The sequence below is a fragment of the Podarcis liolepis genome (genome assembly GCF_965112155.1).
Source record: "Podarcis liolepis genome assembly, chromosome: 17".
Classification (NCBI taxonomy): Eukaryota; Metazoa; Chordata; class Lepidosauria; order Squamata; family Lacertidae; genus Podarcis; species Podarcis liolepis.
In genome coordinates, this window is record NC_139571.1 from 31047091 (window position 1) to 31064091 (window position 17001).

Below are 17001 nucleotides of genomic sequence, written 5' to 3' on the forward strand. Positions count from 1 at the left end.
CGTGCTGCCCGCTCAGCGAGTCCCCGTGTGCTGTGCTAAACTGGTGCAATGCAGAGCAGGGACTTGCTTCCGCGGCGCTGGAAATCGTGTCTGCGCATGCGCAGTCGCGATCCGGTCCACAGAGTGATCTCCGCAGCAGTGAACCGGCCCAGGCGAGGTAAACCTTGCCGACCCCTGCCTTACGGTTACTGAAGGGAGACAAAGGGTTTTGCAGACCTTCCTCTGTGTAGAAGAGGGAGATTCATGGGCAGAGCAGGAGAGCTCATCCATAGGGGCCTCCTCATTGCGCCCAAGGAAACCTCTGCTGTCTCCCCTCTGCAATCGATGCTCTTGTGGCAGGGAGAACAAAATGCAGACATTCCAGAGGCATGTCAGGGCAAATCAAGAACACCTTTGGATCCTAAAGCCCCCTTGATCTCCCAGAATATGGTGGTGGGGAGAGCAGGGGAGGTTTGCCAGGCCCAGGGGTTTCCCTCTTTGCCACTTTTGGATGCTCCATTGTTCAGTGCTCAGGTCTGCACCATTTGAAAGTAAATATATGAAGCAGTGTCAACAGGTGGGTTGATTTAAATTAATGGCTTAAAACAGCCTCTCTCCCCCCCTCCCCTCTCGCTGATTGAAATCACCTCTATTTGAACCAATTCATCCATCCTGGCCTAATTGTATATGTTCCTTACGTTCTTTAGAAGTAGCCTATGACAGAAAGGAAGCCTAGACATCCTCGTAAATAAATAAAAACACATGCACACATATTACTCTTCCCAATTAATGTGCACATTGATTGGGATTACCTACGCTGCACATATAACACAACCTCCTTGATTAACACTGCTCATTAACTTTAATGGTCCTGAATTCCCGCCTCTTCAATTTGCCACACAAGAAAAAGACCCAGGGCTGTATCCAATCCTGCTGTTCTGCTCACGGAACTGACTTCCAACTTGTTGCGATGGATCTTGCCCTTCCTCACTCCCTCAAAATCTGCTCCAGAAAGCAAAGCCCCGAGCAGATTTTCGGGGTGGAATGGAGGAAAGAGAGGAAAGGGAAGTTACACAGTTCCATTGCATGAGACAAAGACTGAATGAATCCCCAAGGTTTTATTGTTAAGCATGTTCATGCTCACCACTGATCAAATTACGTACCATTGGCAAATTTAACTCGATTAGGAGCTTGTCCTCAAAGAGAGGTTGCTTATACACACAAGAACAGTGGCGATCCTCCTGTCGTGTCTGAACTCCACATTTTATACCCCTCTCGGCTGTACATGCAAACTCATCTCACGCACACCCTCTGCTTTTGGTGTACTTTCAATCAATGTCTTTATCTCGCCCTTATGCACCACCAGCAATGTACAAGTTTTCAGTTTTCAAAAAGCCAGGGACTTTCAGCTCTGCAATACCCTTCTAGAAATCCAAAAGCAAACTAAGTCACCACCACAATCCAAATCAATCAGTCTATGGCTAGTACCATAAAGCCTAGAAAATGGCGGAAGGGATTTCCTTCTTTATCAAGCAGTGCTGAGAATGCCAATTTGATTATTCCAACACCTGTAATCTGACAGTCTCCTTAGTAGGTAGCTTCCATAATTGTCAAAAATAATTTGATTAACAAGCCTATTAGTTAAGGGTGAACGGGCATTGTCTCTGTTCCTGAAGCTGGTCTGACTAACAGAGACATCCTGGCAATAGATGTGTTGGCAGCTTATTATTAGAAAGCTGTAACCAAGAGGGGAAAAACTTTATTTAAAAATAGAGGAAGCAACCCTCTCTCACTCTTAAGATTTTGAGAACATATGCACAACTTCTCTAACAACGCTTCACACATTTTGGTTCTAGGTGTACATTTCTAAAACATTTCAAAGGAACACTTAAAAAAAAAAGTGTGAATTTTACAAAACGTGTACCATATTGGTACACTCATCAATGAACTGTGACCAGCTTCTCCTTTTTGAATGTACACTCAACGGAAAATGCATTGCTGCCCAATGGGTGAAACCACTTTCAGCATTAGCAAATGGCAAGGGTTTGAAACTACCCAAAGTCCACATGAATTACTCTTTCTATCTCACAAATGTTCACAAACATAAAACCAACTACGCAAATTTACAATAAGGAACAGGATAAATCATCATCTTTGCCAATGTTAGGAAAAAAGCTTACTTGGTTTACCTCCCTGGTTTTAGTTCAGGGCTTAACTATGCTCTCAAGTTGTTCATTCACCACCTGATGAGTTCATTGCTAGACATCATTTCTTTGTGTAGGAAACTGAGCGGAGAATCAGGAAGTCCCTAGTCAAATGTCACAGCCGCCGCCAACTCGCTAAATGGCTTTAGGGAAGCCACTCTCTTGCTCAGCTGTCCTCCCACATGCCATATAGGGAAAAATAGAACTACCCTGTACTACAGGGGTGGGAAGCTGTGATTCTCCATACGTTGTTGGATGCCGACTCCTATGAGATGATGGGAGTTGTAGTCCAATATCTGGAGAACCATAGATACCCTCCAACCACTGTGAAGTTACAGCAAGATTGTGCACATTGTTAACTCTCAAATAAAAAACTATACCATTATTAAGTTTTGTAGCAGAGGGATCTTTTAACACTGAATTTGGATACTTAAACATTCACAGAGAACAAATGAGAGTTTTATGCATCCATTGGATTTTCCAGAAGGCTCCGCCTGGAAGCAAACTATCAGCGGCTTCTAAAACACAATTTTATATGATTTAGAAGGGTAGAATATGAGCTAATGCATGATTAGGGGGTCTATCTCTTACAGGAAGACCAGAATTCATATATTATTATGGTCAAGCAAAGATCAACAGGATTTCTCAAGATACAAACTGCAGCCCATTCTGCCTTAGATACACCATCTGGTTAATTCTGCAGAAATAAGTAACATGACTCCAGATTTCCTAGGGTTACTGGAACAGATAGCACCCCATTGCAGGCAAATAGTCTCAAACAGCATTGAATTAGTCTAACAACTCATAGTGTGCAGAATTCCCATAATGCTCTCCTTAGAGGTGTCATCGTTCCTACAGAATATTCCTGAGGGCCAGTATGGATGCAACACAGACTCTTCCTTAATATCTGCTAAAGACATGGACCCAGACCACGGGGTTTCATACTCCCTCTTCCACCCTTTGGAGGTCACTGTTATCTGGATGAGTACCAAACACATTTCCACTGAACCAGGACTTGCTAATCTGTTTCAAGGGTTGGTTTCACTCCCTAATTAACATGAGAAAGGATATGCAGGAATTTGGATGAGAGTGGGGAGAGGATGGAGGGAGCTATTCCATGGTCCATTCCATAACCATGGTTAAGGAAGGTCCTCATTACATCTGTACTGACTCCAAATGCGCTTATGTGAAAGTGAAGAAATCTGTTCGTCTCCTCAAACACCAGTCACTACGCTCGTGGTAACAGCCAAAAACAGACAATACTTTAGGCTTGTTTCGGCAACAAGAAAATCCGCCATGTGCCCCTTAGCTAGGGCACATACGCTTCCACTTTTTGTTCTAAAGTACAGTGGACGCTCGGGTTGCGAACGTGATCCGTGCGGGAGGCATGTTCACAACCTGCAGCATGGATAGCGATTTGGCGCTCCTGTGCATGCGCAAAGCACAATTTAGCGCTTCTGAGCATGCGCTGAAACCCGGAAGTAACCCGTTCCGGTACTTCTGGGTTTGGTGCAGTGCGCAACCCAAAAACGCGCAACCTGAAGCATCTGTAACCCGAGGTATGACTGTAGTGAAGTACTAACAACATGGAACCCTAAAACACTCAATGAGAAGGGCAGGCAAATCAGAATATTTTACATGCCAATTATAAGGGTTGGAGTGTGAATTAGCACAGCTCTCCAACAGCTTGTTAGCATCCATTTGGATCGTGATTTGCTCATTTGGAAACTGGTTTTTTGTTTTTTTCTAAATCAGAACTATGTCTTTGATCAAGCTGCTTTTTTTCCCCCAGTAAAGAGAAGAATTTGATTCCTCGCTCTAGGGTTGTTGTGCTTGTTTTTTAATGGAAGCGCCTCTTACCATTAGAGTCTTCCACTTCTTCAGCGGTAGTGTGGTTCATGGAGGCATGTTGAGCATGCGAGGTTACAAGGCTGACAATGCGTGGTCTTGGTAGTGTCAGTGCCTTCCCATGCACTTTCAGGGAGTGCTCTTTCAGCTGGCTGATTGTCATGGTGGAAAATGAGCAGCAGGAGCATTTGTAGGCATGTTCACCTGGGTGAGCGAAATAACAGGCAAGTCATCAGCTCACAAGACGAGAGGTCGGGTGGGGAATAGGAAGGGAGGAAAGGGGTAGGTGGAAGGGGGCAATCTCTTTCTCCTCCTATTCAACTCAGCAGTGAGAATCCCATGGGTTCCTCCTCTGGGTAGTCCTAAAAAGAGAGTAAAATCATTTTAACTGTCCTATTTCTATTGGTCTCGGGGCCAATAGGGCCATCACAGAGGATGCTTTTGTCTCCCTGGTTGTAGCTCCTAACTGTGCATGGCAACTGGACCAGCTGATTTTATTTGCCACAGGTAGAAGATGCCAACCCAAAGCTACTCTGAGGTACAGCTTTTGCCTGCAGCAAACAAGTCAACCTTCCAAGATTCAAGAAAGGAGACAGCAGGGGTGGAAGCTGAAACCACAAACACATTGTCCATGTGACATGGCTCTTAGTGGGTCATGCGGCCAATGATGTGACCATTGCCCAATCCTGATTTGGGTCACGAGGCCATGGATGAGGAATCATAGACACCCCATTGAATACCAGGGCTAGGCGTAAAGGCGGGTGGGTGTTGCCCATTAATGCTTTCTTTGGAAGTTAACTTGAAAATGGAGAAGAGCCCATTTATGTTTTCTTGCACACAAGGACAGCAGCGTATATATAAAACAAATCAGAAATTTGAAAGGTTATGGCATTAGAGGATAAGCCTGATGCAGGCTGCAAACAGCTCCTCAGAAATCCCTTGCTTTACTGTTCTCTGTAAATAATGCCATTGTATTTGGTATCACCCCTTTACCATCCGTCTTCCTAACCGTTCTCTAAGAACGAGCTCTTTTCCCCCCCAACGTGAAACCATCTGCCAGACTGATAATCCTTGAGCTATGCAAGCCTAACACAATGAAGCAGGGCCTGGGAATGAGATGCAGCATAAGCAGTGCTTGGGCCAGAGCAGGTTAACAATAAAGGACAGAACCTGAGAATGCCATTGTACAGTCAAGATTACAAAGCCAGATGGAAACTGTGCTACAGGAGCCAAAGCAAAGAAGAAAAGCCATGCAGTTAGGAACTGTGGTCCAAGCCGTAAAGAAGTTGCAAAGCAGCTTTTGGAGTGCATGTGGAAGCAGCCATGACCTGAGAAGCAAAAGTGGCCAAGACTTGGGTTGTGATGTGGCACACACATAGGAGATAGCATCCCACGTAGTGAAAATAATCTCACTTTGGAAACAGAAAGTCCTCTATCACATACTAAAGCTGGAACTGTGAAAAACCTAAACTGTATACCTTGCACCGACATGAAAGGGGACTGACCAGCATTTGTAACATTTTCTGGAGGATTGGTGAATAAATGGGAAATCATATTATTTCCTTTCTTCAGCCAGGATTGTATCCAGTGAGAGACGGCGCCCAGTTTCCATGATTCCTTGTTATTCACCTTTTCTGCTTCTCCCCATGTTCCCCTCTCCACTGTGGAGACAAGTGAATGACCTAACAGGAGATTTCTTGGGCCCTCTGGGTCCAATCCGAATGAAAGGTTGGGTCCCATAGGGCAGGGAGATCCTACATTCAAATAAATGGATCTCAGTCCTTCACTTCTCCATGAGAGGGGCATGAGAAGGTCAACGTGAGGCTGTGCACAGAAGGTGAGCCCTGCTTCTGGTCCTTCCTTGGACAGAAGGACCATGGACCAGAATATGTACATGGGCCACTGGCCACAACAAAGGAAGTGTGTTATCGAGTGTTATAAGCCAAATTAATACCTTTTAAAAACTCTGATTTAAGGGGACTGTATTTATCAAAATAATGTGATGATGATAATGGGACAGCACAGATCGCTTGATACGGAAAAGCCCATAGACGCCCAAGTCCACAGCAGTATATTTAGTGTGGTTCATACCACCCTCTGGGTTTGTGCACAAAAGAGAGGTACCAAAAAGAGATGCATGATTTGCTTATGAAGGAGAAAGCCAAAGGAGACTCTTAAAGCGAGCATCAAACCAATTAAACTTGGGGCGATGAAATGGCTCTAAAATATTTAACTAAGCATAACAAACATCACCGCTTCCTTTCCAGAAAACAGATGAGTTGGTCAGTGCAGGAATTCAAAAAAAAGAAGGGGGAAAAAGGATTGCAAGCAGCTGAGGCAGGATTGGGAAGATGCCATTTGGAATCAACAGAGAAAGCAGCAAAGAGGGAAGATCCAGCCCCACAAGGGTAGGCATATGATTCCTGTTTTCCAATAGCAATGCATACCCCAAAATACATTTAATTGGGTCACAGCAGGCCTCAAGCCCTGCTGCCTTTCCTCTCGTTTGTGTCACCCACAGGCAAGTGGCACCTATACACATAAAGCAGGGCCCACAAATCTTCCCTATTCACCACCCACCATACTTATTCCTGTTTCTGTTGGTGAAACATCCCACTTAGTTGGGCCTATGCATGTTACAGTCAAGCCCATTACAAAGGCAAACTGGGTTGCAGGGTGAATACAGGCAAACTGGGCAGTGGGTGAGTAAAATAACCCCCACTGGCCCCACTGGTTGTTGCACAAATGCCTTTTCATGCTCACATAAACTGGGTTTATGTTACTTCATCTACGGACTGCTGCCGTTAGCTGCCCGTGCCAAAGCCACTACGCTCAGAATTTTGTAAGATTCTCTCTACCATTTAAAGCAGCAACAACCTTGTCCAAACTTAACAAATCAGAAAAAAAACACAGTGAAGTATAATAATCAATCGTTATTGTGCAGATTGACGGAAATGACTGGGGAGAAAGCGGCAACACACTTTAAGTTATGAAACTGACGATGACAACAACAACAACAAAGAAAAGAAAAAAAGTAATGACAGCAGGTCAAATGAAGAAGCCAAAAAGTGCAGCTATACATTTCAACCCAAGAGATTTTAATCCAACTGATCCAAGTTGTTTGCATCAGAACAGAAATGGGAATGCTATGTCAACAGCAAAACTTTTGTGTTTTCCCCTCAAAGATTTCAAATGACAATTGCAGTATCTGGACATTTCCCAGTTCAGCCAAATGAAACTAACCCTGAGCTACATTATGCACATGCATGAGCTGAAATGAATAGTCCCGCTGGATCAGAAGAAGGGGCCATCCAGCCTAGCATTCCGTTGGCCAACCAATGTCCCATGAAGCTTTAGATGCAAGATGTGAAAGCATCTTGTCCTGAGCATCTGCTAATTCAGAGGCAGAAAGACTTGGCATATCAGGGATGGGGAACCTGTAGCTCTCCAGATATAGTGGGGCTGCAATTCCTATCAAGTCCAGTCACCAATACCAGGGATTATGGGAGATGTAGTCCAACAATACCTGGAAGACCACTGATTCCCTATCCCTGCTGTATATGAAAGGTCCATGTAGGCTTACTGCCATTGATGTATTCCCGCATTATTTTGTTTAACCTCCGGCTAGTGGCTTTTGTTAAAGGATTAATAAATCCATCCTGCACTGAGTAAAAATAGTACTTCTTGTTGATCTTGAACCTGCAGAAAGTTCTGTACATATGAGACAGAAAGGGGGGGGGTGTCACGCTTTATCCTTCCTCTCCATGCCTTTCATAACTTTATATTTAGTTGGAACAAAAAAATGCTGCCAACTGGTTTACAGTTGTGATTCGTTTCATGAATAGTTTGAAGAAAGAAACAGTTAAGGCAGAAGGACCCTGCTATGCAAACTTCTGTACTAACTACCAAACTACAACTTCAGAAGGACCAAGTGATACTGTGAAATCACACTGCCCCAATGTTTTGAAATGCATGCCTTCAAGAATGATTGTTACATGATTTAATAAAGCTAGTGGACTGTGTATGAGTGTTTATAGACCATAGGAGCCCCATCCATTATTTTTAAATGTTATTGTTGGAGTAACGTAATTTAAATAATTGACTTGTGGGTAGTTAAGGACAAGATGTGACACATTCAGTAAAGAAAATTCAGCATGTCCTGTTCTCTAACAATTTGGAAGAGTTATGGTCATTGGGAAGAGCCCAAGAAGACACAGCCTCCCAGGAAGCCATCCCCACTCCCCCTAAAATCTGGGCCCCCCTCCCGACAAAACCAAGAACGCTCCAGGAATACTTGACAGAATTGCTACATATGGGAGATGTACACAACATAAATGCCAATAAATAGCCAATAAGCTGAACCACAAGAACTGGACTTGGCACAGATACAGTTACGAATGATAACATGCTTGAACAACACGTTGGCATCAATATATAAAACAACAACAACAACCAACCAACCCACACTTTAAATGATAAATGGAACTGCATGAAGCTTCTCACCTTTATCTTTGAAATGGGCGCTGCTACAGAACTCAACCAAAATATGGCTGTCGTTTAGCTAAGAAGTTATGCCTCTTCAGCACAAAACTGATCAGAGCTCTTGGGTTTTGAAATGAGTACCAAAGTTCCCATGAACTAATGAATCAGGTACCAAACTGAACTACCTGTTGCTAATGAAGACCATGGCCAAAAATTACTACCCATTAATTTCCCACCAAACACACCCATCCATGAAGCTCTCGTGGCCTAAGATATGCTGCCGTAGGAAGTTTAGGTTCCAGGGAACACAAAACCTGCCTCTCTAGTTCTGATTCTTAGCAGAGCTGAGCCAAACCAGGATAGCCGAGTTACATAAATACTTTCAAAACCCATCAAAAAGTTCTCCTTCCTTTGTAGAGGTGGGGGAGAAGATGCTCAAAGAGGCACTTGTAGGGGGAGAAGGGGTGCATCCCAGTTGCCCTGGCCAACCAGGGTGACACTCCTTGTTTGGAAGCACTGCAGCAATGAAGGCACTGCAATGCAACAAAACAGGGAGACGCAGCCAAAATGTGCACCAGGAATGCATATCGGGATGAGCTAGAGTCTCTTGGAACACACATTCGGATGTGCATGAAAACACGCATTCAAGCACACATTCCACTGTTCTCCGTGACACGTGTGTCTGAATGTACATTCTGGGGTTCATCCTAATGTGAGCTCCACTGTGACTTCATTTGCTCTCACTGAAGTAGACATGACATCGTTACATTCACCCTGGGATCCCTGATTGGCAAGAAGCACATCGTGGAAGAAGCCCTTTGTGGTTCTTTGAAATAAATAAAATAGTGCAAAGCAGCGAGGTATTTTTGCAGGGGCATGGAGAATGGCTGCGCACGGGTTAAAATAGAGCATGGGGGAAAATGAAAGATAATCCCCTTTCAGGATGATTTCCCTCCTCTTTGAAAGCATGCATTTCATCTAAAAACGTTTGAAGGTGAAAATTTGACACAGCTCTCCCTTGCCACAGTGCTCAATGCATTTGCCTCACAAACATCTTCCAGAAAGCCTTACCCTTAAGACTTGAAAAGGAATCTCAAGAGTATTCCTTCTACTTCTTTCTCTGCTTCCCGCCTCAATGGCAGATTAATTTATGGGCCTGATTTCCAACCCGGCTTGCTGTTCTGACCTGCCAATTTGGGATCACCTCTTCACCTAATGTGATTGGCCCAATTCCAAGTTCAGTTCTGCTCAACGTAATGTTGCCTTAACTTCAACACTGCACCTACACCTTTCTCCTGATTGGGTTGAACGCACACTCCAAGGCAATAAAATGATTTAAAAAAAATGACAAGCTGGCTGATTAACAGCAGCAGTAGCTGCAAGGGTGGGGGGGAAGGAGAGATGCTTTAAAGACCTTCTTCACCATGAAATGGAGGAATAAGACTTACCAGCATGAGCTTTGAGTAGGTGAGTTTTCAGCCGGCTGTTATAGGAGGACTTGAAAGGGCAGAGTTTGCAGCGGAATGGTTTATGATGTCCATGGTGGGCTTGCATATGGCGATCCAAACTTTGTCAAGGGAGAAGCGGCAATGAGAAGCAAAAGGAAAGAAGGGGAAATTGTGAATCATTTTTTTCAGCTGAAAACTGGATGGCACTTGAATGTAAGACTTCTTTGACTTAACACTGGCAGAAAGAAGCGTGGCAGAGAAATCTGCGTAAGATACAAGCCAACAAAAGCCAAACTGGGTTGTATCTGGTTCATGTCTTGCACCCAATGATTATGGCAAGTAGGCGCAACAATTGATAAAGCCAAGGATATAAAATCATAAGGGGGGGGGAAGCTTGCTTTGAAGATGACTTAGCAGGCTAATGTCAGGATTAATAAAGGAGCAAAACCAAAATATAGCTACCAGATCCTCTTAGCTTGCTCTAAAAACTCAGAAACAACCTGAGTTTTCCCCCCCTAACGTTCAGTTGAAATTCACCCTCCTGTAAACAAACTCATTCTATCTATAAATACTTCTTTCCAAGCCTGCAACTCAAATAATATTAAAACAAATGTCAGTTTCAAACGTTCACTTGTGCTGCAAACCGAAAAGTTGAACATGTATCTGGGAAAACAAATAGGTAGAATTTTGAAATGTTGAAAAACAGCAACTTTCCCTATCCTTTTAGATCCAGTCCAAACGTGCCTGCAGTGTGTTCATATGAGGAAAAGAGGACGTTGAGTCTCCATAGCTAATCTCTATGCAAATACACAGTAACTTCAAGAGCTTTTCCCTTTTTATCTGACTGGCCATTGTTCATTCATTTTAATATTTATCAGTTGAAATAAGAATATTCAGCAGGTGGTTGAGAAGTTCCTGCTTTCTGCCATGAGAAAAAGGTCTGTGCCTATTTGTGCAAGGGAGCACAAATTTCTTAGCAGAGACACAGTCACAATGCTTACACTAAAGAGCACATTTCCTAATGCAAGCAAATAAAGATATCCATGGTGAAATTATTGCTATCAGGGCAGAACCAGCCTGCAAAAAATTGATAAATCTGCCTTTGCTGGACTAGATTACAATAAATTCAGTTGAGCGTCTTGCTTCCAACAGCAGCAAGTCAGACACGTTTCCTGCACGGCCACCCAGCCTTTCTGGCCCAATCCTTCCCCAGGCAACCCACATGACAGATTCCCCCTCTCCCTCCCCAGCCCTGCTATTTTGCCTAATAGGCTAGACTGGTTGGCCATTTCCCAGCAAACCACATCTTTCCTTTCCTCATCCCTCCCTCCCTCCCATTTGTTCACACTGTAAGGCCTGCCCCCAGGCAACCCAAGAAAAATCAGCTGCAGAGGGTTGGGGCCACTGCCCCTGATTTCACCGCGTTCCCTGCCCCTTCAGAGTGCCACCCCCCCAGGCCAAGAGAAGCCAGATCCTACTAGGGTGCGAGAAAGGGATTCCCATCTGTCAATCGGAAATAAAGAAACGACACACAGGCCAATTGCAAAACCTTTACTGAGCAGCTTTTAGGATGGTTGATCCCGGCAAGGAAAGACACATAGAGGGGGTGGGGTTGCCAACCAGTTGCCCCAGCAGGGCTCCTGTGCCTTGAGCAGTAGCTTGGTGGGCAGCAGGCACCAGTTTCAGGTGAGGGACACCTTCACCTGTTCCTTAACGGTTTGCCATGGAGCTACAGGTGTTTCCGTTCCTCCACAGCGGAACAGGTGGAAGCATCCTGGACACTGCTCCTGGTCACGTCCCCTTCTGAACAGAACGCTGTGTGGGATAAATCCTGCGCTTGCGGGAAGCAGCCTGTAGAAAAGCAGGAGACACAAGAGAATTCAGAGCAGTAGTCACACACTTACACAAATCTACTGGATGCATGGCAGATGTTTGTAAAGAAGTGATAGGGAAGGAGGAGCGGTGCCACAACCTGCTGTTGAGCCAGCGCTTCTTCCAAAGCCTCATCCCTTCACTGAAAGGGAGGTTGCAGAGACTTTATTACCCCCTTGGGGTTTGCAGTGAAACACGGCTGTTTCACTCTATGCACCGAAGGAAAAAATGCTGACGTATGTTTGGACGGCAGTAGCAAGGCTCAGAACAGGGTGCCCGGTCAAAAAAAGAAATACCTGCGTGTGGGGATGAGGGCCTCTCGTGCATGTGTGAGACACTTCTCACCACTGCACCATTGAGGCAATGGCAAATAGGTTGGGAGAAACATGGGAGACAGCAGGTATGTGTCCCTCACCCTTCCCTTGCTTACCTGGGTTGAGTGCTCTGTCCTGCCGCTCTCATTGTGTTGAGTGAGTCTTCTTGATGTGTCTGGAGTCCCAAGGTGAGGTACCTGCTAAAGAGTTCTAGGCACAGAAGCATTAGCAGTGTCAAGTCCCCATGTGTATTCTGAACAGTTTTGTGTGGAGGGTCCTTTCTTTATAATTTCCCATTGCCAGAACCTTGTGAGCTCTTAGGGTGCATGGCGAGTGCTAGAGAGTTATAGCCTCATGCCATGCATCTCATCATCTGAGTCTTGGTCTCCCTGAGTGGGGTTTTACATACTGGGTGTTGGTGTGCTGTAACTGGGTGCCGAGTCCCGCAATACACTATGCTCTGTTGTGGTGACCTAGAAGGGACAGTTTTCCAGAGTTGGAAAGAAGATAAAAGTCCCTACCAGAGAAGAATGGCTGATGAAGTTGATGGACTATGCCAAAATGGTTAAAATGACCGGAAGAATCAGAAAGCAGGAAGAGCAAAATTTTAATAAAGAATGGGCAAAAATTATAACTTCTATTAAAGACCACTGTAAACAGTTAAAATCATTAGTAGGATTGTAATATCACTTGTAGTTTAATGGTGAATTTTTGATATAATGGAGATTTGGATCATCATAAAAGATGCAGGAGGAAATGATTAATAAGGAATAAAGCCCCAAATGGCCTCGGTCCAGTATTCCTGAAGGAGTGTCTCCATCCCCATCGTTCTGCCCGAACACTGAGGTCCAGCACCGAGGGCCTTCTAGTGGTTCCCTCACTGCGAGAAGCCAAGTTACAGGGAGCCAGGCAGAGGGCCTTCTTGGTGGTGGCACCCGCCCTGTGGAACGCCCTCCTACCAGATGTCAAAGAGAAGAACAACTACCAGACTTTTAGAAGACATCTGAAGGCAGCCCTGTTTAGGGAAGCTTTTAATGTTTAACAGACCACTGTATTTTAATACTCTGTTGGAGGCCGCCCAGAGTGGCTGGGGAAGCCCAGCCAGATTGGCAGGGTATAAATAATAAATTCTAGTCTAGTCTAGTCTAGTCTAGTCTAGTCTAGTCTAGTCTAGTCTAATGAGACCCACAAAGGGGAGGATGGAAGTCCAGGAGATGCCTTAGAATCTTGTTTTTATAACAGATAGGTAGCCGTGTTGGTCTGCCATAGTCAAAATAAAAAAATTCCTTCCAGTAGCATTTAGTTGGTCTTCCAGTAGCACTTAGTTGGTCTTCCAGTAGCACTTAGTTGGTCTTTAAGGTGCTACTGGAAGGAATTTTTTTATCTTGTTTTTATAATTTATGTTCAATATACGATTGTGAAATTTGAATCTGAAAAACCAAATAAATAAATAAATAAAACTTTTTCTAAAAAAGAAGAACCAAATAAATAAAACTTTTTCTAAAAAAAGAAGGGGCAGTTGTCAATGCATTTTCCCCACCTCCTGTCCCATTGAAATTTTGTGCACCGTGTCTGGGAATGGTGTTGCATTGCCAACAGGACTGTGGCCATGAACTGAAGCAGTATAGATGTGGCCTAACCATGTGCTTCTTCCCTGTGCTCCCCACATCCCACCCGTGACTCCCATCTCCCAGTTCAGCCATTCCTTTGGCGTATCTTCACACTGGTGAAATGGCTCTGCCAGTGGAGTCTGCACCAGCTTATCCAAGGTGTTTTGCCAGCATAGCAGGGCTCCCACAGAATCCTATCGTTCCCCAGTTGCTATATCTTCAGTACAGGATTGCACCCTGCCCTATTTATTTGATATCGTGTAGATTATACTGGAATGTTTTAGTCTTGTAGCCTCTTAAATTCCTACTGCGAAAGTAACATGCAAGTTTCTCTTGGTGTGTGTGTTGCTGTTTTTATTCCAGGAATTGTCTGTTATTTGGTAAACCAATTTGAAACTTGGAAGAAATGATTTTCTCATCCCAGAATCGATCTAGACAGCAAGGATTACATCATAAGCTCTGCATTTCACATTTCTTGTTATTTAACAAGACGAGGGTGGGGGGAGCTGAAATTGATCAGAATTCAGAGTCCTAATTTGTAGTATCTCATCAACTGCTTGAAAACGATATAAAGAAAATATATAGCTTACAAAAACATAAAAAGGGTTAATGTACAGCTTGGGAAAGTGTATTAATTTAATCACTATAGGCTTCAATTTATTGCATCAAAATATTAAAGATTCAGTAAGTTCGCCATACTAAGAAGGTGAACTGTGAGTGATGTTCTGAGAGTGCTGTGAATGTAATTTCCAACATAGGAAGATGCTCTCTACATGCCAGTGTGAAGGCCATCCTAAAAAAATTTTTTACAAGACTTTTATAGAAAAATAATTTTAAAAATCCTTGTGTTCTGAAGGTTGGAAGGAGGGGGAAATGTTAAGGTTCAGTGTCTTAAAACACATTTGTGTGTGTGTGTGTGTGTGTGTGTGTGTGAGAGAGAGAGAGAGAGAGAGAGAGAGAGAGAGAGAGAGAGAGAGAGGACTAATACAATTTTATCCCTGTCCCTCTGTAAATGCCGCCCCTAGTGGTTCCATGTTTCTGTTCAGAAGAGAGATTCCTATCTTTCCACCCAGGAGAGAAGCCAGGATGGACTTGACAGAATTGTGAGGAAGTGTGAAGAGGTTCAGAGGAGAAAATCCATTAATAAATAAGCAGTGCAGAGAAGGACTATGGAAAGAGAGAGAGGAAAAACCCAGCCCTCCAGCATTTCACATATTAAAACGGGGTCGCTTGTATTCTTTTAAATTACCCACATTCTTGTATCAAAAGCCATTGACTGAGCACATACACGCAAGTAATGTAAACTGAACATAGCAATCTACTTTTATTTTAAAGAATGGCTCTGGTTTTCTCTGCTTTTGTTATCATTTGCAACTCACACACGTTTACCAGCGTTTAGTATTTGGGTCAGCGTTCGCAATGAATGAGTGGGAAGGAGGCAGTTCACTGGCACTTGGGGTCATTTAAATACTTTTTATAAATAAATATAACTGCTAAATCTATTCACCAGTCCATAACATTAGACTCAACAATTCAGCGCTTCTCCCCCCCCAGGGGATATTGAAGGATGCGTACTACCAGCACCTCTCTTTTTTGTTGTTAAAAAGTGTGGCACTTAATGTAACAACTTCATAATGAGTACCGGCACCTATTTTTCTAGAAAAAAATTAGCACTGCTCACATTATCTAGCATCTTGCATCTAGTTTATATCAGGAGCACAAACTGTAAAGGTAGATACAGTGGTACCTCGGGATGCGAATGGGATCCGTCCCAGAGCCCCATTTGCATCCAGAAGCAAACATAACTAGCGACGGCACGTCTGTGCGTGTTGCTTTTCACCGCTTCTGCGCATGGTCATTTTGAGCGCCTGCGCATGCACGAGCAGCGAAACCCGGAAGTCACGCGCTCCGTGGTTGCCGCGGAGTGCAACTCAAACGTGCTCAACATGAAGCATATTCCACTCGGGGTATGATTGTATCTCTCAAAGGTGTTCTATCTCAAATATGTAAATGTTGTACTTCCTAATTTTAAATAATACATTGTCAATTAAAAATATTAACTCCTTCCATTTCTCTACAAATGTATTCAAAAGTGAATTTATCCTGAATATTAAGTGATGCCTGATGATACTTTAGCAAACCTTCCTCTTCTGTCAGCAAGATGGGTAAGACTCTACTTAATATTTCCACCACAACCCCTTGGACACACGAGACCTCAGGGTTAATTTTAGACATATATTACAGATACCAAATGCTAGAAAAGCCTACATTTTCCTAATTCCACCCCTCAAAGGCAAGGGGGGAGGGGGGAGTTTCCCATACTTTTAGACTGTATTTTTATTCAAAGAAAATTATTTCCATATGCAGCGTTCTGTGACAAAAGTCCTAGGCTGGTTCAGAGCCACTGATTGAATACAGCAGGGGTGGGGAAACTTTGGGGGCCGGTTCCCACTGGGGAATGTGGTTAAGGGCTGCATACCAGTGGTGGGCTGGCACGCGGGTGGCACTGTGGGTTAAACCACAGAGCCTAGGACTTGCCAATCAGAAGGTCGGCGGTTAGAATCCCCGCGACGGAGTGAGCTCCCATTGCTCCATCCCTGCTCCTGCCAACCTAGCAGTTTGAAAGCATGTCAAAGTGCAAGTAGATAAATAGGTACCGCTCCGGCAGGAAGGTAAATGGCGTTTCTGTGCGCTGCTCTGGTTTCACCAGAAGCGGCTTAGTCACGCTGGCCACATGACCCGGAAGCTGTACGCCGGCTCCCTCAGCCAGTAAAGCGAGATGAGTGCCGCAGCCCCAGAGTCGTCTGGAGCTAATGGTCAGGGGTCCCTTTACCTTTACCAGTGGTGGGCAAAGCCAATGGCAAAGTGTGCAAGGACGCCCCCTTTGTCTTCTCTTCATCCATATTCATTCTCTCTCTCTCTCTCTCTCTCTCTCTCTCTCTCTCTCTCACACACACACACACACACACAGCCCCCCCCCCGCCAACGAACAGCATCTCCCTGGGATTTCCATACTCTGCTCACTCCCAGCCAACCTACTTTGCTTCTACATGCCTCAATCCTCTTTAGATGACACAGGCAGACAATTTCACAGAGGTGAATCTGTCAACTTGATCCAGAGCTGATTCAGCTCTTTATCCCAGTGATCGGGAAACTCCAGAAAGACAAAGGAAGAAGTGGGTAAAGAATTGCACCGCCCTACTTTCTTCCTCAACTTGATGGGACTTTTCAAGGCGACATCCAG

At 44.3% G+C, this 17001-nt stretch overlaps 1 protein-coding gene across 10 annotated transcripts in view; it reads right to left on the bottom strand.

The window, feature by feature from the left end:
* ZNF462 (zinc finger protein 462) overlaps window positions 1–17001 on the bottom strand; it is a 137473-nt gene that overhangs the window by 46575 nt on the left and 73897 nt on the right. For 7 of the 10 annotated variants that reach the window (XM_083481350.1, XM_083481349.1, XM_083481344.1 and 4 more), the window contains exons 6-7: window positions 9962–10080; window positions 4044–4235 (exon numbers count right to left, since the gene is read on the bottom strand). In XM_083481350.1, coding sequence (XP_083337476.1) covers window positions 4044–4235; window positions 9962–10080 — 311 coding nt within the window. The remainder of the gene's footprint in view (window positions 1–4043; window positions 4236–9961; window positions 10081–17001) is intronic. The other 3 variants (XM_083481353.1, XM_083481352.1, XM_083481345.1) reach the window with 1 other exon arrangement.